The sequence below is a fragment of the Varanus komodoensis genome, unplaced genomic scaffold, assembly GCF_004798865.1.
Source record: "Varanus komodoensis strain SLA01 unplaced genomic scaffold, ASM479886v1 scaffold48, whole genome shotgun sequence".
In the NCBI taxonomy this organism is placed as follows: domain Eukaryota; kingdom Metazoa; phylum Chordata; class Lepidosauria; order Squamata; family Varanidae; genus Varanus; species Varanus komodoensis.
This window is the reverse complement of record NW_025336059.1, coordinates 2,322,439-2,345,424: the sequence shown is the minus strand read 5'-3', so window position 1 is coordinate 2,345,424 and position 22,986 is coordinate 2,322,439. Positions and strand designations below refer to the sequence as shown.

Genomic DNA, 22,986 nt, shown 5'->3' with positions numbered 1-22,986 from the left:
CAATTTTGAGAAATGGGAGAAGGAAAAAAAATCTAACTGACTTGGTTTGATTTTTGGGGGGGAGTTACTGACTAGGGCAGAATGATTATGCAAATATTGCACAGTTGTAAAACCAGGAGGGATTGAGAGCGAGATGTACTTTGATTTCTGTACGATTACATTTTGGGGGGAGATGTAGGCAGAAAAAAGAAAATTTAAAAATCCAGTTTGGCTTTCTTGGGGGGCGCGAGGCCCTGATTCCGGTTGAGCTGCGCCTCCTTTGCAACTGCGGCATGGCGGGAGAAGCCGGGTGCAGAGAGGGGAGGAAGACACGGCGGGCGCCCCTCGCCGCATTCAGCAAAACGGGGATTTTCCGCCGCCTAAGAAAAAAACGCACCAAAATGCGCTCTAGCGGGCTCAGCAGAAAGGGCCGCCGGGGCACGTAGCGCACGCGCGTCGGCAGGCGGAGCCGCCGCGCGGCCCTCGCGGCCAATCGGAGGCAAGCGAAGCGGCCCGCGCAGCCAATGAGAAGCCGGGCTGGGGGCGTTCATCTGCATGGAGCAGGCTATAGTTCGGCGCGAGCCGGGCCGCTCGTCCCAGTGTCCCCGGAGCGCGAGCGCAGCTGTGTTGCCGCCGTTGCATTGTCCCCCGTAACTCTCAAACGCTTCCAAGCCCCGCTTAATAGTCTTGCTTTTGCAGGTGCGGCTCTTGCCACAGGTAAGTTGCGGGGGGGGGGGGAAGGAGAGGGTGCCCTGCCGCGCAGAAGATGCATTCTTCCGAGGGGGCAGGAAAGCGTGTTGCGTGCGGCGGGGAAGCCCCTTTGTCAAAAGCTTGCCGACAGCAATTGGCCTCGTGCATTAAAGGAAAGGTGGGGATGGGGGTGCCTTCGCAAGCGGTGGGGTTCACGGCCCCATTCGGGCTCCATTCCCGGCGAAGGCCGCTTGCCGAAAGTGAAGGCCAGGCTCGGGCTCTGCTCCCCGCCCCCAAAATCTGCGTGTATCATTTCAGTGATTGTTCGCCAAGAGCGTTCCCAAGTTCGCATGTAGGGCGGCGTGTCTCCCCCTCGAGAGAGACGCCCACGCCTGGGGGTCTCTGGCTTGAGTCCCCCAGTCCTCCCCGCCTGACGCGGCGTGATAGGAGCTGTAGTCCCCTCATATTGGTAGGAGAGGCCGAAGGCCCGTTTAAAAGCCTTCGTTATGGCGCACCCCACGTGAATAAGGAGCTTTCCAAGGTGGGGCCGTCGGAGTGGGTGGCGTGGTGCAGGCATTGAAGAGGCAATCGGGGGAGAGGAGCCGGGCACGCGAGGTCCAAGGCGGGGGGGTCGGTTTCCTTCTGGGTGCGCGCCCCCCCCGGTCCTCCCCGCTCCCAGGAAGGGTGCCTGCGGTGGGTCTCCCGAGGGCGACGGCTGGGGGGGTGAGAGAGAAGCGGGGGTCGGGCTACCCTGGGAGGGTTCGCGGGGAGCCCTCCGCGGCCTTTCAGTGGGGCTCCTCGGAGCTTTGTTTGCAAAGGGCTCGGCCGGGCCGTTTCCGCCTCTTGCGGTGCCGCCGCCCCTGCCGGCGTGCGTCGGGCTGGCCTCTCCGGAGCTGGGGTGGGAGACGTGGGGCAGTGGCGGAGTTGAGCCGGACTCTCCTGGTAAGGACGCTCAGCTCAGCTCCCTCCTCCATTCCAGGAATGGCCCCTCCGCCCCTGGTCTCCTTCCGTCCCCGCGACTGTGACCTACGCGGCGTGCGACCTCTGCAAAGAAGGCTCAAACCATGATTTCTGGGGGGCTGAGCAGGAAGGGAAAGGGGGGTCTTTCGAGTACAATACCGAAACACTTCCTTCTGCTCCTGCAGTTTCTGCTTCTTTCTTGGGGACTAGCCGCATGTGCAGTGCCCCGAGTTGTGCATTCCCTGCGTGAAGCGGGGGATGACGCAGCGATGGCCGAAATAGCCCTGCGGAAGGCGATGCTGCGGGAGAGGCGGCAGCGGGGGCGAGTGCAGGCCGAGAAACATGGAGTAGCTGCGTTTGAAGACGCCGTGGCCGCGGGCTGTGCAAGTCCGGGCATACCGCGCATACCTGGCTCCTTCTATCTCCGGCTTGCCTGACTGTAAAACTGAGCGCTGACTTACAAGGGGGGCAGCTGCCGAGTTATCCAGCGTGTTGCAGGCATGTGCTAAGTGGCCGGAAAGGAGTATTTTTTGAAGTGCTGATTCACAGTGGGCCTGCATGTGCCTTTTTTTGCTGGCCGGTTCGCCAGCCGTACCGAGTGGGAGGTTCTGCATCGAGCAGCAGATTCTGCGTCATGAATTCCTTGCAGCAGCAGGCTTGCTTTCTCTTGGGTGCAGGGTGAGAGCCTGTTAACATTTGAGGTGGGGATTTTTTCAATTCAGGAAATTAATCATACCGCTACCTTTCTTGAAGTAAGCGGCTTTCAATTTTCAAGCACTTTGAATAGCTCTTGAATGCATTTCAGGGGAGGGGGAGGGAGCAAACCCATGTAAAGTTTTTTTTTGTTTTTGCAGAGGAAGAAAAGAACTGTCTTGTGTCACCTTTAGAGTAAAGCATTGATTGTGCATCTCTCTCGGGTGCAGTGATACAGCATTGCACACTTTATCTTGTGCTGCTTTATTCTTTAATGATGAAACTCTGACTTATGTAATGATTAACGGCCAGTGTTGCATGGTGCATCTTGCTGTGACCTTCCACTCTTGCAACAGTAGCTGTCCTTCATTTCCCCATTTTCAAATATTGAATGTTAAGTTCTTACTTCAGTTATTCCCTTTTTAAATTTTCTGTGTCCAGGGAGGATTTGTGGCTCTCAGTGCAGCTTGGAGGGATGCCTTTTTTGTTCCAAAATCAGTTTGATAAGAAGGGCTTTTGGAGGTAGTTTGTTTTTTCAGGGTGGACATGGAAGTGGTACTGTCCCTGCCTAGAGAGCTTACAGCAACTGTGAAAAGGAGCTTGAAATTATTAGTCCACCAGTTGCTCCAACAGTAAACGTGGGTGTCAGGTAGCAGCAGGAAAAAAAGAGGGAAGCATCACATGTTTAGGGGACCCCAATGTTTGCAGAATTGTAAAAAAAGAAAAAGGAAGTTGGTAGAGTCAAACATGGGAGATGTGTATCTTGGGCACATGTAATAGACTGAAGAGATACATGGATTGTGCTGCTTTAGTCTGTAGCTAAACCTTTTTAATGCACATATCCTTCTGGCAAATAGCTAGTGCATCAGAGGAAAAATTGCAATGTTTCCTAGTTTGCTGCTGCCAAGGAATTTACTTCATTTCAGGGAATTTGGCTGGCTTCCCCTCTTCTGAACCCTTTACCATTTTAGCACCACAATGACCCTGCGAGGTTGTTTCGATGGGGAGAAAGTGACTTGGAGATCTGAACTTGGCTGTCTCCAGTCTGAGGCCCTCCAGACATTCCTGCCTTGGGAGTCTTAAAAATGCCACCTCAGATCTGCTCCTGCAAGTCCTGCCTGCTTTTCCCAGTTTATGTCCCTGTCGTGATTTAGAGAACAGAGGCGCCGTCTTCAGTAGTTTGGCAAGTCGGAGAAAGAACCCTGAAATAGAGCGGACACAACTATGGAGACAATGGAAGCAGGCCTGATTGTCATCTAGCTCTGTCCTGTTATTCCCCCAAGGATTTCTTCTCTGGATTTGTGCCTGATGTTTTGGCCTGCAAACCCCATCATCCCCAGCCAGCAAGACATCTGGAGGGCACCAGGTTGAGGAAGGTGGTTCTACCCCTTGGGGGTTGGATCTTTTGCTAAAGAAGAGAACAGTTGGTCTCGATTTGGGAGGAGGAGTAATTCTGTCTGTCTCCTGGAATTCAGGGACATGTGGTACAGCACAGCAGATGGTGGCGGAGATGGAGGCATTTTGACTGAAGAGGCGTCTTTAAAATTAAGTTTTTCTCCATTGCCTTAATGCTGAGTCACGGGGCAGGATGAGACATCCGAGGCAGGCAGGAAATTGCATTTGTTGGCTTCCAAGCCACAGATGGAACCATTAGAGGAAAAAGCGCCTCTCGCTGTGGGCATGTGTCCCTTCCCTCTTCTCTCCCCTCTTTGCCATTTTCCCCTCTCCCTTCCCAGCTGTCTCTTGGGTGGAAGCCCTGGTACAGCTGCCCCTTTCCCTATTGGGCTACCCTTCCCATCATCCTCAGCCAGCTTAGCCAGTGCTGAGGGGGCCTATGGGAGTTGCAGTCCAACATAACCTCTGGCATGATGGGCCCTTTCTGCAGAATTTGCAGCTTCTGGAGGTCAGGAGGAGATGGAAAAGGGCTGATCTTCATCAGAGCATCTTTATCTTAGGGGATTGCCTTGCTTGGACTAGCCAAGGAGTTTTTATTGGCATTCTGTTTTAATATGGTTTTTACTCTTTTTATCTTGTATTGCTCATTGCTCTGGAATCTGTTTATGTGTTAGAAGTGCATAAATAAAAAACCACTTTTCTCATATCTGCTTTACTCAGGCAGAGCTGTGTCCTTGATGCTTGGAAGAGTGGGATAGAGTGTTAGGTTGCAGGGGAAAGACTTAGAACATCCCGCTTAATTTACTTACATAATTGCCAGTTGCAAGCTTGGGGACGCACAGACTTTGCATGATGAAGGGGTAGAACCACCTTTTACAACCCAGAACCCTCTCAATGCATTGGATTCCCCCACCTCCTAGCATTCCTGGCTGTGGGCCTTGCTGGCTGGGGGTAATGGGAGCTGAAGTCCTAACAACTGGAGAGCACAAGCTGGGGGGAAAAGCTGAGCTTAAAAGCTTGGGTTTGGTTTGGTTTGGTTTTTCTGTGAACTCAGATTTTTTTTTAAAAGCCATATTCATAATATTTTCCTGTTATTTTAGTTAGCTGGTTTTAATTGTGGCTTTAATATTTAATCACTGGAAGCTGTGCCATTTTTATTTTGTGTTTGTTGTAAACTGTTTTGAGACACCAGTAATGGGACAGTCTATAAAAAAAACCCTTCAAATAAAAGATCTAGCCATTTGGGAAGATGTACCATAAACGTTAAGCCAAGTCTTCCCAAGCCCGACGCTCCTCAGATGTGTTGGGGACTACATGCCCCATCATCCCCAGCCAGCATGATCTTTGGCCATGCTGGCTGGGGATGAAGGAAGCTGTCATTTAGCACCCCTGGCGAGCCACGGTAGCACAAGACTTGGACATCCAGATTCTGGTCCCCCGTCCATGATGACTTGGGGCCAGTCAAGCCTGGTCAACTTTGCAGGGTTGTTGTGCCGATACAACGGAGAGGGACTGGCTGAGCAAGCCGTGTTCCTGGCAGGAGGCATATGGGTGGGGTAGAAATGTAATAGTCCGGAGTGCACTGGCGGTACAGCCCTTCCTGATTTTGAAGGGAAGAGGGCAGATCTGTGAGAGAGGAGTTGCATCGGGTTTCCTTGCTGTGCCCACGGGGAGGGTCCACCCATCTGGGCCCCCAGGGGCCGATGGGGGGTGGCCAGTTGGAAAAGCTGCGGCCCTGCCTGCAAAGCGGGAGGCTCAGGAAGGGGCGGGGCTTGTGGGGAGGTCGCCCTGAAGGACGCCGGCACTGCGGTTATGCTGCTGCCGCTTTGGCTCGGCCCGGTGAGGACTCTGGGCCTGCATGCTGTGAGTATCCGCTGGGGGGAAGCGACGGAGTGGGCCGCCACTTGCAGGAAAACTTGCAAAGCCTCCGGGAATGCCCGCTGGGGCTTGAGGGGCTTTGGCGTTGATGCAGACACACAAGAAGAGCTGCACGAGAGGGATTTAGAATCCGAGGAACGGACTAGTGTTAAAACCCTTTTAAGGCAGTAAGTAATTCTGCTCAAGGCCTGCGTGTGTAAGAAACCGCAGTTTAAACTGGCATTGATATCGTTGGGGTGTCAGTCCCTCCTGTCTCCCCTGCAGTTCAGAACAGATTCCCTCTTTTTATCTGCATAACAGCCCTGTGAGATGGTTAGGAGAAGGAGAAAGTATGTGTCACTGGCTAGACCCAAATTTTATGGCAAATATGAATTTCAGCTCAAGTCACCTCTGCATTGGGGGTGCAATCTGGTACGTGCCTAGATAGAAAAGTCCTGTTCCCAGCAAGCGCCACCTTTTTTGCTATTTAAACCTGCCCTCTGGGCTGCTTTTAAACATTTAAATTTGAAAAATGCATTATAAAAAGATATTTACTTGCAAGCGTACAGCACACGGAGATGTGGATTGTTTTCCATGCACAAGAAAAATTCAAGAGTCGAGCGAAAGTATAAGATCTGATGCTGTATGCTTGAGAGAAGCAGCACCTCTTAACCTGGTGCCAAAAAGACAAGTACGTTGGGGTCTGTTGGGCCTGATTTGAATGATTCCACAACTGGGGGGCCACCCCTGAGAAGACCTCACTTGTGGAATGTCTTTGTTCCGAGCATCTGCAGGAGTCCCTGGTTATCCATGGTACTGTCAGATTTGTGCTTGGTATTCGCCTATGGCGACTTCAAATGGTCCATGGTGAACAGTAGGGAAATGTGTAAAGTAGATGGACCGGAATTTCTGAATTAATGTAAGGCATGTTAGCTGCACCTGTCTTACGGTTACGTCCTTACGCTCAGTGGTGTCTTTTGTCTTCCCCTTCTTTCTTCCTAGGCAGACAAGATGGCTGTTGTCAAGATTTTCGCTCGTGAGATCTTTGACTCGCGTGGGAACCCCACTGTGGAAGTAGACCTGCATACCAAGAAAGGTGAGCCACTTTGGTCTGTCTGCTTGTCTGTGTGGGCTTCATGCCGGCTCCCGGGGTGGGGTGAGGGTGCGGGCGGGCAGGAGATACTGGGCTGAATATAGGCCTCGATCTGATCCACACAACCCTCTCCACCTTAAAATCAAGTCTTTTGTTCTGACACGTGTTTCTGTGAAAATAGTGGGGGCACTCTGGCTTCAGGCAGGACCTTGTTCAGCCCTACCTGGAGCTGCTGGGATTGCACCTGAGCCTGCCCCCCCCCCCGGCGTGTCTGTGTTGTCACCGAGTCCCCAACCTTTCTTTTGGTCGCCTTAAGTAAGCTAGAGGCACATGAGCCACCTTAATGCAGTCTGAGGCCTTGCAAACATTATTATACCATCCTGGTGCCCAGGACTACACATTCCATCGTCCCAAGCTGCCAGGGTAAGGGATGACAGCAGTTGCAAGCTAATGATGTTTGGGGTTAGATGGAGAGGCTGATTTAAGACTGATGGTCCATTCCATCAACGCATTTTCGGTATGTTGGCCTCCTCCAGCTTGGCCCCTTGGACTACTGATGCTGTCACACACAGCCTAAACCCTGCCTGGGGATGATGGGAGTTTAATTGTTAATATTATTGGATTTTATCTGACCAGGGCGGCTTATTTTATATTGGTATTTTTGTATTTTTAACTTAATGTTTATATTTTTTAATTTAATGTTATAATTATTTTTTAACTTATTGTTGTAAGCCGCCCCGAGGCTTTGGCGAATGGGGCAGCATAAAAATGTTTTAATAAATAAATAAATAGTCCGACAAACCCCTTGGTTAATGTTGGGTTGCAAATGCTTTGTTGAGCCCCGTTGAGCTGGGAAAAGCGGTCGGGATGAACACGTAGCTGTCTCTCCTGCTCTGGCCCCCCGTCCTTTCTGGGCCTCCCTTCAAAGCAAGCTTTGTCTGCCCCATTGGAATTTCCCTCCATGCTCCTTGCCTGCCCCATTGAATGGAGTGCAACCCCCCCGCCCCGCATGCAAACTTAGCGAAATCTGTGAGTGCAGCTTTAACAGCTAACGATTCCTCCCTTCGGCTTGGATGCTTTAGTGTTATCTAATTGGAAACTGTGACACAGCTTGCTAGCCGTTCTGGTGTAATTGGGGTTGCCCTGTAAAAAAAGCAGGGGGGAGACAGTCTTCTTCCCAGCTCCTCTAGCTGCGAGGGTCAGTCTCTTTGCTGCTTTCCCTCCAAACTGTCCTTTGTTACTGGCTGCTCCGTGCCTTATGGAATCCGACACGTCCTTTGTGTGAAGGCCGCAGTCGTGGCTGCCGAAAACTAATGAGCTGCCTGGCCCGGCCCTGCGGAAATACACGGATGTTCTCCTAATGAGTCTTTGGCCTGAATAGGTGGGGAGAGAAGTGGGCCTTTTGCCACTGGAGGACTCTGGCTGGCAAAAGAGAAAATGGGCTGATGCCAAATAAAAAGGACAGTCCTGTTCTACCTTAAACAGTCCTGTTTCAAAACCTCTGTTCCGGTGCAGCTTTTCAAACACTGAGTCACTTCATTAGTTGCAAAATCTCTCGAGTCACACGAGTTTGAAGGAAACCAGCCTGGGAGCTTCCCTGTCCTGGATGGCAGTAGCCACCCTTGCTGATCAGCATCCTGGCTGGGGATGATGAGTGTGGCAGTCCATCCCTTCAGGAGGGCACCAACTTGGGGGGGGGGAAATGAGTTAGAATGCAAGATCGTTAGTACCGTTCTAGGAACTGCAAATGTTGAGTTCATTTCTGACCCAGTTCAAAATCCCCTGGGATTTTTTGGCTCTGCCAAAACCCTGACCCTCTGCTTTTCCCCCAGTGAGGGGCAGTAGCTCCTCTGCTTTCCATGGGAAGGTCACAAACCCCAGCAGCTCCAGGTTTGGTTAGGCGCATCCTGCCTGAAACCTTGGGTCAGCTGTTTCTGCCAGCCTGTGTTGGTAGTACTGGGCTGGAGGGAGCAAGGGTTTGAGTCCACATACGGCAGCTTCCTATTTCAAGATGTCAGCAGCAGCAGGGGTGAGCTGGTGCAAGGGGAAGGGTCCTTGGGCCTCCATTGGGCCATCAGGCCCCACCAATTGGAAATGACCAAAGCAAAGAACCCTGGGAATTGTGGTCCACCAGTCTCCTTCATCTTAGTTCCTAACAGCTGGGAAAGAAGGAAATGGAGAAGGGAGGGTTTTGTCTTGGAACTAACTACACCAGAATGACTGGCCCACAGTGGAATAAGTAACAGGAGCTTGTTGGCCCCGTTACACTTAATGCACATTGACAATGGGGGAAAGCGACTGCTAATATTTCAGTTGAGCAGCGGCAAAAACAAACAAAAATGAAAAATGCTGGGCTGGAAGCACAAGTGCTGGTTTGCCCCCAGGGAAGCAGCTGCGCTCACTTGGATGCTTCTGCCCTTCCAGGTCTCTTCAGAGCTGCCGTTCCGAGTGGAGCTTCTACTGGGATCTATGAAGCCCTGGAACTTCGTGACAATGACAAGACGCGTTTCCTGGGAAAAGGTAACTCCTCCCTGTTGGATCCGCTGCACCGCCGTTTCTCCTTGATCGAACATCTTGGCTCGCTACATGCTTGTCCGTAAACATGCCTTTGGCTTGCCTGTTCCCACCTTAGAAACAAAACGCCCTGAAGGCCTGGGGAGGGGAACCTTTTTAGGCAGCCTAGCAAATGCGATCCTTCTTGGGAGAAGAAGGGCAGTGTCAAAGATAAAAGGTGCAACGAAGATGTAATTGATGCATTACCAAAGTTTCATCATTTATTTCTTACATTCTGTATTCCACCTTTCCTTCAGTGGCATACATGCACTTCCATTTTATCCCCACAACAGCCCTGTGAGGTAGGAGAAGCTGAGAGTGAGTAGCTGGCCCTACGTTTCCCAGTGAGCTTCAGGGCCGAGTGGGGATGTGAACTCTGCACAGGGAAGAGCAGTTCTTTCACTGGGCAGCCCCACCCGTGAGATGTCCTGCTTCTGGGCGCAAGGAACTCCTTGCCACTGTAACTCGGCATTGAACTTTCTCTGCAGCCATCAGCATTCTTAGAATAATTTAAACCTTCCTAGTAGCTGATAGGATGTTTTGCACATACTGGTATTTATTTTGGGGTTTTCAAAAGACTGCTGAGTGACAGTTCCTTAAGGACTGGAGGAGACTGTTGTTAATCCCTTAATGACTTCCTTTGTCACATCCCTGAACTGCCATTCCAGCCAAATCCACCCACAACCAGGTCCTGCTTTTCCTCAACTCCCAAAACTCCTGATGCATTTCTGGCTGCTTAAAAACCCAGTTTATCTGGGTTCTTACTGCTTGTTTGTATAATATTCTGGCAAGATTTTAGGCCTCCTGGCAGAGGAAAGTTACCTGCTTCTTACTCCTGAATTATTCCAAGCCACGTATCCCACAGAGAAGAAAGAGTTTAATAATGAGGTCTGAGCTTTTACATTCTCCTGGTCCTTTTACACTGCCACAGACCAACTGACAGATTTTCTGCCTTCACTGACTAGCAGTGGACTAGCTCCAGCGATGCACTTTCTCAGCTGCTCTTTTCCAGCTAGCTAGAATCTCCAGGCATCAGAAACCCGATTTCTCTGGTCTGGCCACCATTCAACAACATTCTAACCAACTCTCTGTCTGCAGAAAGGCCCTAAGCACCACAATGCAGGCCTCAGGCCTGGCCAGATTCGTGCAGGCTCCCAAAAGCTACAGGAAGTACATATTCTGCAGCATCCAATGTATACAGTGGGTTTCTTTACACATGGTTTGGCTCTTGTCTCTCAGAAAGCAAGCTGTGGCTTGAACTTCCTCAGTGACAGCTGGCACAAACCACTGCTTGGGGTGTGTCTGAGCCGAGGTGCATCTTGGGTAGAGATACCTCACTGTTTGGGTCGAACTGGGAGCAGTTTTGCCATACCTGAAGCTGTTCCTGCTTCCTGTTCCATTTCTGGTTTTTGGCCAGATGCTGGCAGGGCCTGCTGGTTTATTTTGCTCTGTATTTCCACTCGCTTACCCCCTATTTTTTTCTTTCCTGGCATGGTCTGCTTTTGTGTTCTCTTGTGGGCGTTCATCTCTCTCCGTCTTTCTCCCCACCCCTTCTCTCTCTCTCTCTCTCTCCTCTCTTCCCTCGTCCCCATGGTTCCCATCAGGTGTCTCCCGGGCTGTTAAATATATTAATGAATTCCTGGCACCGGCACTCTGTACACAGGTAATGGACGCACGCTTGTGGCACGGTCTGCCGCTCCAGGCAGGCGTTCCCTTCCTGCATGGTCTTGAGAACTAACCACCTAGCAGGCATTTCTAGAGGGTGGCTAATTTTCCCCTCCCTCTTGCCACACCATTTGATCCATCATTATCCTTAAGAGTAAAATGAAAGTATCTTTGCACACTTGACTGTCTCGTGTTGCCTTGGGGTTGCAACTCCAGTACCAAGCGATCTTCTATGAATGCCTGCTTTGACTTGTGGTAGATGGGGTTAGTGATGGATTTGCTTGTTCCTTCCAGGTGTATCAAAGGCTGTTGAGCACATCAATAAAACAATTGCACCTGCTCTGGTTAACAAGGTAGGAGCATTCCTCGTTTGACTAACTGCAGTGCCAGCAGAGCCGTTCACGGCTTCCTTAAAGCTGCTTCGTTCTCTGAGGGATGGCTGTTTTCTAAACCGTCGGCAAACACCTTGCTCTTCCCGGGCGCATGAATAAGCATGCATGCCTGTATTGGGGAGTGCGGCATGGCTGAGAAAAAATGTCGAGGTGCAACTCCTGTAACTGGAAGGAGCGCATGTGCAATGTTCCAGGAAGAGCTTTGTGGAGAGAGCTTTTCGAGCAGGGCTGCTGAACCTTCGGCCTGCTTGCTCACCCCATCTTGCAGTGGGGTTCACCTGCAAGGCTGGGAACTCCCCACAAGGCTACCTCCCCCCCCCCCGGACTCATCTCAGAGCCTCGGTGTCCTGTAAAGGAGAGCCCCCTCCCCATCTTCTCCAGGTTTAGGAGAGGTGCGTTAATTCTCCTCTGTGTTCACCAGACTGCGGGGCGCCTTGGCCAGTGGCAGCTGGGAAGAACTTTTACGGACCGTTTGGTTTAATCCTTGAGTTTTACGTGCAGCGTCTTGATCCTGCCCCAAGCTGAGGTACTGCGTCATTACCAAAACGGCTTAATGCCTGCCTTCCTACCAAGTTAGGATGGAACCCAGCTTCCCCACAAAAAATCTCAATTTTGGCGGCAGGAGAGTCTCTTCCGGTGTGTGCACTGCTGGATGGAGAACCCGGTGGCCCCGGAGGAAGCGGGTTGGGTGGCCCAGCCTCCTGCAACTTGGAGCCCTGCAGGCCATGTGGATTGCACCTCCAGCATCCCGAACTGTTGGCTCGGCCTGATGGTCGTGGAAGTCCAAAGCATCAGGCTGAAAAGGCAGCATCTTCCGCTGAAAACAGACCTAGGTGGAGAGGCGGGGGAGTGTTCTCTGTGAATTGGCACTTGTGCGTTTTCCCCTCTTGGATCGTGCTGGTGGCTCATCTTGTGTCGGGTCGGGGTTCTCTTTCCTCTCCTGCAGAACGTAAGTGTCCTGGAGCAAGAGAAGATAGACAAGTTGATGCTGGAGATGGATGGGTCAGAGAACAAATGTGAGTAAATCCGGGCAGCCTTTTGTGGGCGGTCTGGGGCTGGTAGAGAAGACCACCTTTGCCCTTCACGGCGGCTGGAGACCTCATCCCAGGGTTTCTGTGTGCAGACGCAAAACCTGGTTGGGGAGGGCAGATTCTGAAGGACCTAGTAATAGTGTTTGGACTCAGCCACTTTTCTGTTTAACACCAGCTCTGCCCTGTCAGAAATAAATCGGTATAGATGCTGTGATTTCAGGGCCTAGTAGGCCAGGCGTGACTCTCTCGGCTTAGTTATTTATTTGATTTTTATCCCGAAATTTATCTTTACCTGGCCAGGCCCATTCCAACTGGTTTGGTAGTTCACTGGCTCTTGTGCAGCTTTCCACTCATTCTGAAGGCACCTCTTGAGTTGTGGGTAGCAAGGATTTTAAGCTTCAATAGGCTGGTATTTTGGCACTGCCTCTGGAATGTGCCCAGTTCTGGAACTTAATCCAGCCCTTGGGCTGAAAGAGGAGAGATTGAATTCCAGACTTGGACTGCTCCGGCGTGACTGAGCATCTGTGGCACATGTTCTCAGTTTTGTGGCAGACTTTCACCTTCCAGATGGATGCCTTGCACCATGGAACCTGTTATCCCATTGGCAGTGCTGGCTAGGCCTGCTGGGTGTGGTGTTGCAAAACCTCTGGAGAGGGTACCATGTTAGAAAAAGCATTTCTTGGCTCTTTCTGATAAATTGTCTCTTCTGAGCTTGGGAAAGGAAGCATCTCTTCTGAAGAATGGTGAAGTCACCATTCCCACATGCACTCATCCGAAACGGGTTACCTATCAGCAGTATCTCTGTCAGCCCAGGGTGGAACTTGGGGCAACATGGCAGGGGTGGGTGAGTCCCAAAGGCAAAGGGGATGGAGAGGCATTTCAGCCTCTTAGAATGGAGAAACATCACCTGATAGTGGGGAAGCTACCTGATTGGTGCTCCCAGAAAAGGGGTGGGTCTGTCTGGGGACCCCAGGAAGGCTCAGTTTGGCCCGAGGCTCTGCACCTTAAAGAATTTGCTCCACCAGAAAGTTTTGGGCTCTCTGTCTACTGGCACCCCTGGAGTGGGCTAGGTCATACCTTGTGGGGGTGAGCCCAGGCAGCCCGGACTGTAACAGGATGTTTTCCATGCAAGAAACCCATTTTTTTTCTCCTTGTGTTGCAGCCAAGTTTGGTGCAAACGCCATCCTGGGCGTCTCCTTAGCTGTTTGCAAGGCCGGTGCTGCTGAAAAGGGGGTCCCCCTCTATCGCCACATTGCCGACCTCGCTGGCAACCAGGACGTCATCCTGCCGGTCCCCGTAAGTTTCTCCTGCTGTGCCTGCAGGAGGCAAATTCTGGTCTGTTCGCAAGGTGAAGGGAATCGGTCGAGTGCCTCCTGCCCCTGGGCCTGCTGGGTTTTCGGCTGTGGCTGGCACATTCGAAGGGGGAGTTGAAGGCCCCACCCCCCCTTAATAAGATGTAAGAACATAAGGAGAGCTTTGCTGGGGGGACCAAGGGCCCAGCTAGCTGTGCACGTACCAGAACCGCAACTGCAAAATAAAGCAGTGACCGCAAAGCGAGTGGGATGAAGCCACTGCGGGTAGCACACCGTTTCTTCTCTTTCCCTGCATTAAGATAGGCAGCTCCTCTGTGAGAAGGAAGCTAGCACAGTGAGGAGTGGGACTGTTCTGGATCCTTTCTCCCTGACAGGCTGCTTTTCTCCTTGCGGGGAACTGAGAGAGGAGGGCTGCTCGAAGGGGCGAGGAAGCGCTGCATGGAAGCGTTTGCCACGTGTAATGCTTGAAGATGTAATCGCCCCTTTCTGGTTGCAGACGAGATAAACCCACGCGGCACCGTGGGCTGCCATCTTCCCACAGGCTCTTCTGCCAAAACCTGCGCAAATGTGGATTGACGGAAGAGCAGTGTGTAAACGAAGCGGGCGAAACGGATCCGCCTAGTAGTGGGGTTGAGGGAAGATCTTCAGGGCTAGGAGGGGGTGAGGAGCGTCTGGGCCTCACTGTGCTGCATTATACCCTGGGGCTTGTAGGGGGCCCTGCTTTCCTCTGCGACCGCCCCAAATGCTCACCTGTCTGGTCTTTTTGCAAAGAAACAAGGGACAACGGGAAGGTGTGCCTTGCCTTCTTGCAAAAATGCTGCAAGGACGGAGCAATTTTTGCTGCCAGTAGCAGCCCTTTACGGATGGCAGGGCACCACGGAAAGGACCAGCTTGGGACGTAGCAGTGTAAAGTTTGTCTTGGATTTTTACTTTTCACGCGGCCTGGCCAGCGCTCTGTCCCTCTTCTCGATCGCTCGGCCGTGTTTCTGGGACACCACGTGTCTCATTGTTCTCCTTTTTGTCTCTGCCCCCCCGTCAGGCTTTCAACGTGATCAACGGCGGGTCTCACGCCGGCAACAAGCTGGCCATGCAGGAGTTCATGATCCTCCCCGTTGGTGCCGAGAGCTTCAAGGAAGCGATGCGCATCGGTGCCGAAGTGTACCACAACCTGAAGAACGTAATCAAGGAGAAATACGGGAAGGATGCCACCAACGTGGGAGACGAGGGCGGCTTTGCTCCCAACATCTTGGAGAACAAAGAAGGTACAAGGGGAGAGCCCGGCGAATGGAGCTGTCCTGCCCACTTCGCACGTCGCGTTCGTACATGCAGGGTGTGGGCGTGCCTGGGTCTCTTGTTTTGTTTTGCAAGGGATCCAAACCTTGTTTGTAGCTCGTCTTCTGCTCGCTGTGACGTAATTGACGCAGGCCACAGAAGTTCACCAGTCCTCATGGTTGCTGGGAATCCTGCCCATGGTCCCTGCTTGGCTTCTGAGGTTGTGCCTAAGTGTAATGCCTGCTTGTTGCCACCTTGAGGACTAGGAACATGGCTGTCTTTCAGAATGCACTTTCCTGCCCTTGTAACTGGTTATTGAAATACAAACCTAGGTTACAAGCAGTCTCCAAAGGAAAGGCAGAAATCTCTTTGCCCCTTCTTGTGCCATTCACAAGATCCTTTTGTTTTGAGGTGCACAGACCGCAGCTCCGCATGCCACCATAAATTCTTCTCTGTCCCTGGGCTGGTTGTTTCCCTCTCCTGTTTGTGCCCTTCCTGTATCCCAGATGACTTTGTAGCACTGAAGTACTAGCATGTTTTTTCTTTTACTTCTCTTGGCCGCCATTTCTATAGCCAGGCAAAACAAACTGCTGCATAGCCCATAGTGTAGGGTTCACATGTAACAAATGAACCCTTATTTAAACCACCTGGAGTTCAGAACCCAACAGTAAACCCTTAACTGCTTTTTCTGGCTTGTTCGTGGACAAGAAACCATATTTTTTTTTAGCATAGCGGAGTTTGCACATCGCGACAGTCCACAATTCAACACCCCAAACTGGATTAGCATTCTGTGCAGCCAGGTCCGTGCATCCCAGGAGCCAGGGTTTTCTTGCTGGGCTTTTCCTTGTTTCCCAAGATCAAAAGGATCGCCTGAAACGTCCAACAGCCAGGAGAAAAGAGCATGGGATAATTTCTCTCTTGCCAGGATCTCTTCTCAGGCACTGAGTTAACAACAGCCCTGTTCTTGGGGGGTGGACAAGAATTGCTTTCGAGCAATGTGGAAAGTTGCGTGATAGCATTCTTTTTTTAAAACCGCCCAGCTGGATCGTGTCTCTCCGAGCACTGACAGTGAAAATAGACGGGCTGGTGCAGCTGCCACTTGTCCTCTGAGGCGTGAACACACCTCCTCAGCTCCTTGCCCCGTCTCTCCTGCAAGCCTCTGCCTGTGGCAGCCAGCTCTCCCCAGCCAAAGGCGCGTCTGTGTAACTTGGGAGCACGGCACGTCAGCAGAACCGCTTTGAATGGAGCCACTCCTCAGCCAAGAAGCCTCCTGTTATTTGCATGTAAACAGAGGTGGTATAGAAATGGAATTAATAACGATGAGATATTTGCAGTCTGCAGGCTTAGATTGAAAAATCATGGCATGTAAGGAAAAAGGAGTGGGGAGGGAAGAGGAAAAAGTCAGCAGGTTGGTGGAGTGGCTGTTTCCTTCCCTCTTACCTCCCTCTGTACAGCCTGCTGGAATGGCTGGTAGTGGTGAAAGCTGAGGCAGGAGGAGGCTTCTGGAGGTGGTCTTCAGCAAGGCTAGCACAGCGGCCTTGTTTCCCCCCTCTAATATGCCTTGTTTCTGTTAATGAAGTATTTGTGAGGCTAGTGTACAGCAGTAACTGCTGGAGAGGTGGGAAGGTGAATAAAAGTACAACTGCCGTCAGTCGAATTTCATGAGAACTAGGAACTTACCTGTTTCAGAATGAAAAGGGGAAATGCTTCAAAAAACACCAACCCCATACACTTTCCTTTTTGTGTGTGTATGTAGTATACATATTTTATTGATAGTTCACTTAAAAAATGCACAGGCCTGGAAAAAAGCCAAGTGCTTTGGTGATTTTTCTGTTGATAGCTGTATTTATTGTCGTTCTGCACAGCCCTGGAGCTGCTCAAGACAGCTATCAGCAAGGCCGGGTATTCGGACAAGATTGTCATCGGAATGGATGTGGCAGCTTCTGAGTTCTATCGTGATGGAAAATACGACCTGGATTTCAAGTCCCCCGATGACCCCAGCAGGTACATCTCACCGGACCAGCTGTCTGACCTCTACAAGGAGTTCATCAAGAACTACCCAGGTGAGCACAGGATATGCCTTTTGGCGGGGTGTAAGGCTTCGTGGCAGTCAGCAGTAGCTAGTACATCACCAGTCAGTTTTCCTTTCTGAAAAATGGGAATAAGTGATTTCTCTGCTTTGGACTGTGGAGTCAAGGGAAGTCACCATGCCAGTGCAGTAGTTAGTAATATCTGGTCTTCCTGGAATGGTAGAAACATAGATTTGGAAGGGATTTGAGTGATCATCTAGTCCAGCCCCCTGTTTAATGCAGGCACTACTTGGTAGAAAGCCGTCTCTGTGTAAATAAGAAATACTTCCAGAAACCCACAGTCTTCTGAAGCAGCCCTTTCCACTGCTTGCATGGTTAGGAAATTGCTCCTAAGGGTGAGCTCGAAGCTGCTTCTGTGCCATCTCCGTGTGTTGGCTGGGGAGCACCGGAGAACACGCCTGCCCCATCTTCTACTGGGCAGCCTCTCGGGTCCTGCAAGCAGCTATTGCAGGGGTCTCCAGCCCCTCGGCTGCAGGCCAGTTCTGGCCCGTGGCCCGTTAGGAATTGGGCTGCACAGCAGGATCCCGAGTTCGAACATTGGAGTCACAATAAGATCGCTCCGCAGTTCGAACCATGCTGCTATGCTGAAACCGCGAGCGAGGTGCAAAAAGGTGGTTGCGGTGAAAACGATCATGGGCTGTGCGCCCAAGTCGGCACACGCACAGACCGCAAAAGACGCACTGCCTTGATGTCCTGGATCGATTGGTCTGGCCTTGAATCGATTCACCTTGCCTTGAGTCCATTCGGCTTGAATCCTTTCGGCTTGAATTGAGTACAACTAAAGAACAATGGGGGTACGTGTTCAAAGCAAGGGGGAGCATTTCCTGGGGGATTCCTGGCAATGTCTCTTCCTGTAAATTTTTGCTTAAACATTTGCCTTTTTATCACACCTCATACAACCTCACAACTTAATTCCTTTCATTAATCGAAATGGGTATTGTTTAGGGTAGGGTTCACTTTTCATTAGATGGAATTGAAGCATGGGGATGGAAGGAGAATATACTGTCTTGTTTGGAGGAGATTCAAAATACTTTTCTGAGGCTTACACCTGCCCTTCCTGGAGGTACCTCAGCTGCTCTGTTGGGAGCAGAAACATGGGGCGCTTGTACACTTTGCTGTAATAAAGCATTGGAACTAGAGCAGCTCCTCCATCCGCAATTCTTTGAGGCATAAATCATTCAATTTGCTATTATGAAAAGACCCTAAATGACTCAGGTTCCTTAATAGAGGCTACAGTTGACGATTCCCCTCATCTGAGGGACTGGATATATTGTTCAGATGCCAGTTGACCGACTTTCAGTTCTGCATTCCAAGGTTGCTCCTTGGTTTAAACTAATCAAATGTGACTATTGAAGATCTAATTACTTAGTTAGCATCCCTAATTATAGCCTTAGGGTGGCCTTTACAGCCCTTTGTTTTGAAACCATGTATACAGCTCTCCTATCCAGTCATTATACTCATATTCCAATGGAGCAGTGATTGTCTTATCTGTGGATCACCTCAAGTGGAGAATCTATGGCATTATGTTCTTTACTGTTCTTCATACTGTGAACCCAGAGGGAAAAAAATGATTAGTATGCTAGCCCCTTGTAATGCTTACTCTGATTCTGAGAAATTAGTGTTCTTGTTATCAGAGGCTGATGCCTATGTGTCTCAGAGTTTTTCCTTTTGCTCTCAGCAGCTATAAAAAGATAAGAGCTACTGAGGTTTTGAAGGGACACCGCCCTGAATTACGCCTTGGTCTTTTTGTACTATGTTTTGATAGACTTGATTTATGGTTTTATGTGCTAATCTGATGTTTTGCCTTGTAAATTTGTAGTGGCCCATGGTTAAATACAATTAACTTCTTATTACTGATAGGGAAAATTGATTCGGACTTCTAACGATGCAGAGTTCAAATGGTCTCCTGAAACAAATTAAGTTCGAAGTATGAGGCACCAGTGCAATGTGCTTGACTCATCCCCAAACCATTCCTCCTCCTCACCCCCCCGGTCCATGGAAGAAATGTCTTCCATGAAACCAGTCCCTGGTGCCTTAGAAACATAGAAACAGAGCGAGTCAGAAGGGGTCTCCTGGGCCATCTAGTCTGACCTCCGGCACCAGCCGGCTCCGCTCACGACATGCCCAACATGTGGATGTCCAGCCTTAAAAGGTTGGGGGTCACTGCGCTGTTACATTTCCCTCTGACCTTCTCCAGGCTGCTTCCTTTAGAATTTGGTTTCCAGGCCCCCTTAGCTTGAGGGAAGGAGTAGCCACCTCCTTTCTCGTCCGGTGAGTTGATGATCCACCTTTCCCTCCCTCTGTCCCCTCTCAGTGGTTTCCATTGAGGATCCGTTTGACCAAGATGACTGGGCTGCTTGGAAGAAGTTTACTGCCACCGCAGGAATCCAGGTGGTGGGTGACGACCTGACGGTGACCAACCCCAAGCGGATTGCCAAAGCTGTTGAAGAGAAGGCCTGCAACTGTCTGCTGCTCAAAGTGAACCAGATCGGCTCGGTCACGGAGTCCCTCCAGGCGTAAGTCTTTGCTCCCTCTGCAGTGGGGAGAAGCATTGAAAACGGGTTGAAATGGAGCAGGGGCACTGTTTTGAAGCAGACTTCTCAGGCCCGTGCCTTCTGGCTGTGTGGGACTTAAGCTTCAGCCAGCATGCCAGTGGTCAGGGATGCTGGGAGGGCACTCGCTTCTGTTAATTTTGCATTCGCAATGCCCATTTCCTGCCCTTCCTCCATGAGGGGCACAGAGCAGCTAAAGCAATTTAAAACGCAATGACAATATTCTAACTGAAACACCAGAACCCAAAAGGCCAGGAACCAAAATCCTTTGAAGGTAACAGGGTCTTCAGATTGAGTTAGCCGGCATCCACAGTGGGAGCTAATTGCATCTTTTTGGGAGGGGATTCAACAAACAGCATGGGGGGAGCCACCCTCAAGAGTGCCCCCCCCCGGGGCCCCCCCCCCCCCCCCGTTCCCTTGTCCATTGAGGGGATAACAAGCTGGTATTGTCTGCAGAATGACAGGCCCATTCATGCACAAGGAGTTGCACGGGAAAGACTTTGAGCTGGGCATGGACTCTCCAGCTAAGCTCCTTCTCAGATTTGTTATGGGGTTCAGACAGAGGAGGAGGCACTGCATTTTCCAAGCCAGCATGCGAAGGAAAGAAGGGCTGCATTGGGGCTGCTCTCGGTGCGAGTCCTAATCGGTGCTGGCAGCGCTCAAGTTTCTCTTCCTGTTTCAGCTGCAAGTTGGCCCAGTCCAACGGTTGGGGTGTGATGGTGAGCCATCGCTCTGGGGAGACCGAAGACACCTTCATTGCGGACCTGGTGGTTGGGCTGAACACTGGACAGGTATGTGGTCCCCTGCGGAGCATCTTGCCTTGGAATGCCCTGCACCTTGTTCTTGTTGTCCAAGGCGGGAGAACTTTGGACATGCCAAAGGGAAACATGGGCTTTGTTTTCTCACGGTTTGGGCTTTTTCTCGTTCCAGATCAAGACAGGTGCTCCCTGCCGATCTGAACGTCTAGCCAAATATAACCAGCTTCTGAGGTAAGTAGCGCATAATTAAATGTGCTAGCCAGAATTAGCTGCTAACCTGCTCCTTGCTTGCATTTCTCAGTTTCTATGAATCTGTCTAAACCGTAGGCATGCATGCTCTGCCTGAATATTGCCAGATGCGAACATTTATTAGAACTCGGCCTTAAATGACGGTTGTGCTGTATCGTATATTTTAAGTTTTAATTCTGCCGTCGCAAATAGTGCTTTGTATTTCAGAACCAATTGGCATTTTTTTCACAGTGGGTTTCTGTTTGGTTTTTTGTTTGTGAGTGGTATGCATGTCTCTGTGTCTGTTTAAAAATCTAGTGCCTCAGATTGCTTTTCTTCGTTTGTCCTCCCAGTCTCCTTTCTTTTAAGGTCATGGCTTTGCAACTGCAAGATGTCTTGGGAGCCTCTGGTGAAGGGGCAGCATAAAATGCTATAAATGCTGAATGTAAAGGAAAAAGGGCTTGGTTGCGGAGAAGGTGGAATGGCGGACTGTTGGCCCCCTTGCCTGTTAGTCGCACTGGCGTTCCTCCACACAGGGATTTCATTTAAATTGTGGAATTGACTGTGCCAGGATGGAGGACAGAGGGCTGCCCGTTTGGGTGGCCTTAGAGGAGAATTTGGGCCAGTTCATGGAGGAGAAGGCCATCAGTGGCTGCTAGGCTGTGCTACCTTCCTCCAAGGCTGCATGCCCCTGTGCTCCAGCATCTGGGGAACCTGGGTGGGAGAGTGCCCTTGCCTCCTCCCCCTCCTGCTCTTCGATTTCCCATAAGCAGCTGGTTAGCCACTCCGCACACCACACAGAGGCCTAGATCAGACGGCCTGATTGCACAATGGTTTTTCCCCATGGCTTCTGTGCATAATAGATTTGCCTAAATGTGGAAGCTGGGACTAAATGTTGGGGCTCAAGGAGCTAGTCATGACCTTTTTCATGAATTTCCCCGTTTGCCTCTAACTCCCAACAGTAAATCAGCATGCTGTATATTCTGTTCTCATTGGGCGTGTGTGTGTGTGTGTGGGGGGGGAGGCGGGGATTGGCCAGTGCAGGGTTTTCCCCTCTGGATTTTTCCTTGAAATTGTTGATCCCCCGAGGTCTGACGCCTCTCTCTTGAGCAGGGCGCTGTTTCACAGCCAGCGAATTGCGTTTGCCATTAGTGTGTAGTGCATTAGACACAACAGATTCGAGCTTCAGGCTTGGGCAATTTGTGGCTCGCCAGATCTTGTGGCCTGCTTTGTGTCACCCTCCCTACCCTGCAGTGTTAACGAGGAAGGCCTTCGTGACACCTGCAGAGCCACCACCAAGCCTAGCCATGAAAATGTGCTGACCCTCCAGCATTTTCCAGCCTGAATTTCTTTCAAAAACAGGTTATTTGCCCTCTCCTGGTAATACTTGCCTCTTATTCCAGCTGGTTTCTCTCTCTCCTCTCCCGTTTCCCTGTCCTGCCTTTCTTTAGGATTGAAGAGGAGCTGGGAAGCAAGGCCCGCTTTGCTGGCCGGAACTTCAGGAACCCTCGTGTCAAATAAAGCATTTTGGCTTCTCCCCCCTGCCCCCCCCGGTTGCAGTTGGAAGCACTAGTCACCTAATTAGAGAAAAATAAAACCCCGCAGTGCTTATGTACTACAAAACAAAAGGGCAGCTGATGGAACCCACTGGGTTTTGCAGGTCTCTCTTCCTAGGCTGCTACGAGTCCCTTGTCTAACCCTAACCCCTCCGTTTCTCCTTCTCTCCTACCTATATCCCTGACTCCCAATTTGTTGCTTTCCAAAGGGCTTGTCTTCTCCCATTTGGGAACAGTGCCTTCCCTTCTCCACCAAACCTTGGTGAGTGCTTTAAAAAGGAGGACAAACATCCTGGCGTTCAGCTGTAACACTACGGCCACTTGGTGGTGGGGGGGGGGGGCATTCCTAACTGAGGAAAGCGAGTTTCTACTCCTCCTCCTCTCTTCTCTTCCCCCTACCGTTTCCCTACATAGTGTGCGGAGGCTGTGTAACTTGCGGTGTGGCCTGAGGTACCTGCAAACAGAAAAAATAGTAGTTCTCACATGAGGTCAATAAAAACCAGAGAAACAGCCTGGTCTGCAGTTGTTGTTAATGGGGAGCTTCCATGGTGGGGTTGGGGAGTGTATTTTTTTGGAAAGAATGGAGTGGGGCCCGTGTGGAAAGTTTTTTTCCCCCTTGTGGTGGAGGCAGCCACAAAAGGCACGGTTTGCGAGAGACGGACAGGAGTACTTTTAGCCGGAAGACAAAACAGTGCCAGTTGCCGTCTTCTGATAACATTTCAGAGAACAACTGTTCTTGCCAAACACAGCAAATCACTGGATAGGAGATAGCAGAAAAGAACAGATATTTTGGGATACAATTCAGTGGGGCAGTCCTTACTTACATATGGCCTTCTAGCTGAGCCTCCAAAAGTCCTTTCATTGCTTAGTGTCTGGTGGTCATAAGATTGTGTGGCTGGTTTCTTTAAA

At 50.8% G+C, this 22,986-nt stretch overlaps 1 protein-coding gene across 3 annotated transcripts; it reads left to right on the top strand.

The window, feature by feature from the left end:
- The first annotated feature begins 567 nt into the window (after positions 1 to 567).
- ENO1 (enolase 1) lies at positions 568 to 22,587 on the top strand. 3 transcript variants are annotated; one of them, XM_044445413.1, is made up of 12 exons: positions 568 to 696; positions 6,577 to 6,670; positions 9,092 to 9,187; positions 11,180 to 11,238; positions 12,224 to 12,293; positions 13,471 to 13,604; positions 14,661 to 14,883; positions 16,759 to 16,956; positions 19,298 to 19,499; positions 20,218 to 20,326; positions 20,466 to 20,524; positions 21,973 to 22,587. In XM_044445413.1, the coding sequence occupies exons 2-12, from the start codon at positions 6,586 to 6,588 to the stop codon at positions 22,040 to 22,042; spliced, it is 1,305 nt and encodes a 434-aa protein (XP_044301348.1). In that variant the 5' UTR covers positions 568 to 696; positions 6,577 to 6,585; the 3' UTR covers positions 22,043 to 22,587. The 3 variants fall into 3 exon arrangements, with proteins under 3 accessions (XP_044301348.1, XP_044301349.1, XP_044301350.1); XM_044445414.1 differs by lacking the exon at positions 11,180 to 11,238 and adding an exon at positions 10,825 to 10,883; XM_044445415.1 differs by having other exon boundaries at positions 601 to 678.
- Positions 22,588 to 22,986: the final 399 nt, after the last annotated feature.

Coding starts and splice junctions, on each gene's coding strand:
- ENO1 (XM_044445413.1), top strand. CDS start 6,586: ATGGCTGTTGTCAAGATTTTCGCTCGTGAGATCTTTGACTCGCGTGGG. Junction 13,605..14,660: donor ACGTCATCCTGCCGGTCCCC/GTAAGTTTCTCC, acceptor CCCCCCCGTCAG/GCTTTCAACGTGATCAACGG. Junction 16,957..19,297: donor GTTCATCAAGAACTACCCAG/GTGAGCACAGGA, acceptor GTCCCCTCTCAG/TGGTTTCCATTGAGGATCCG.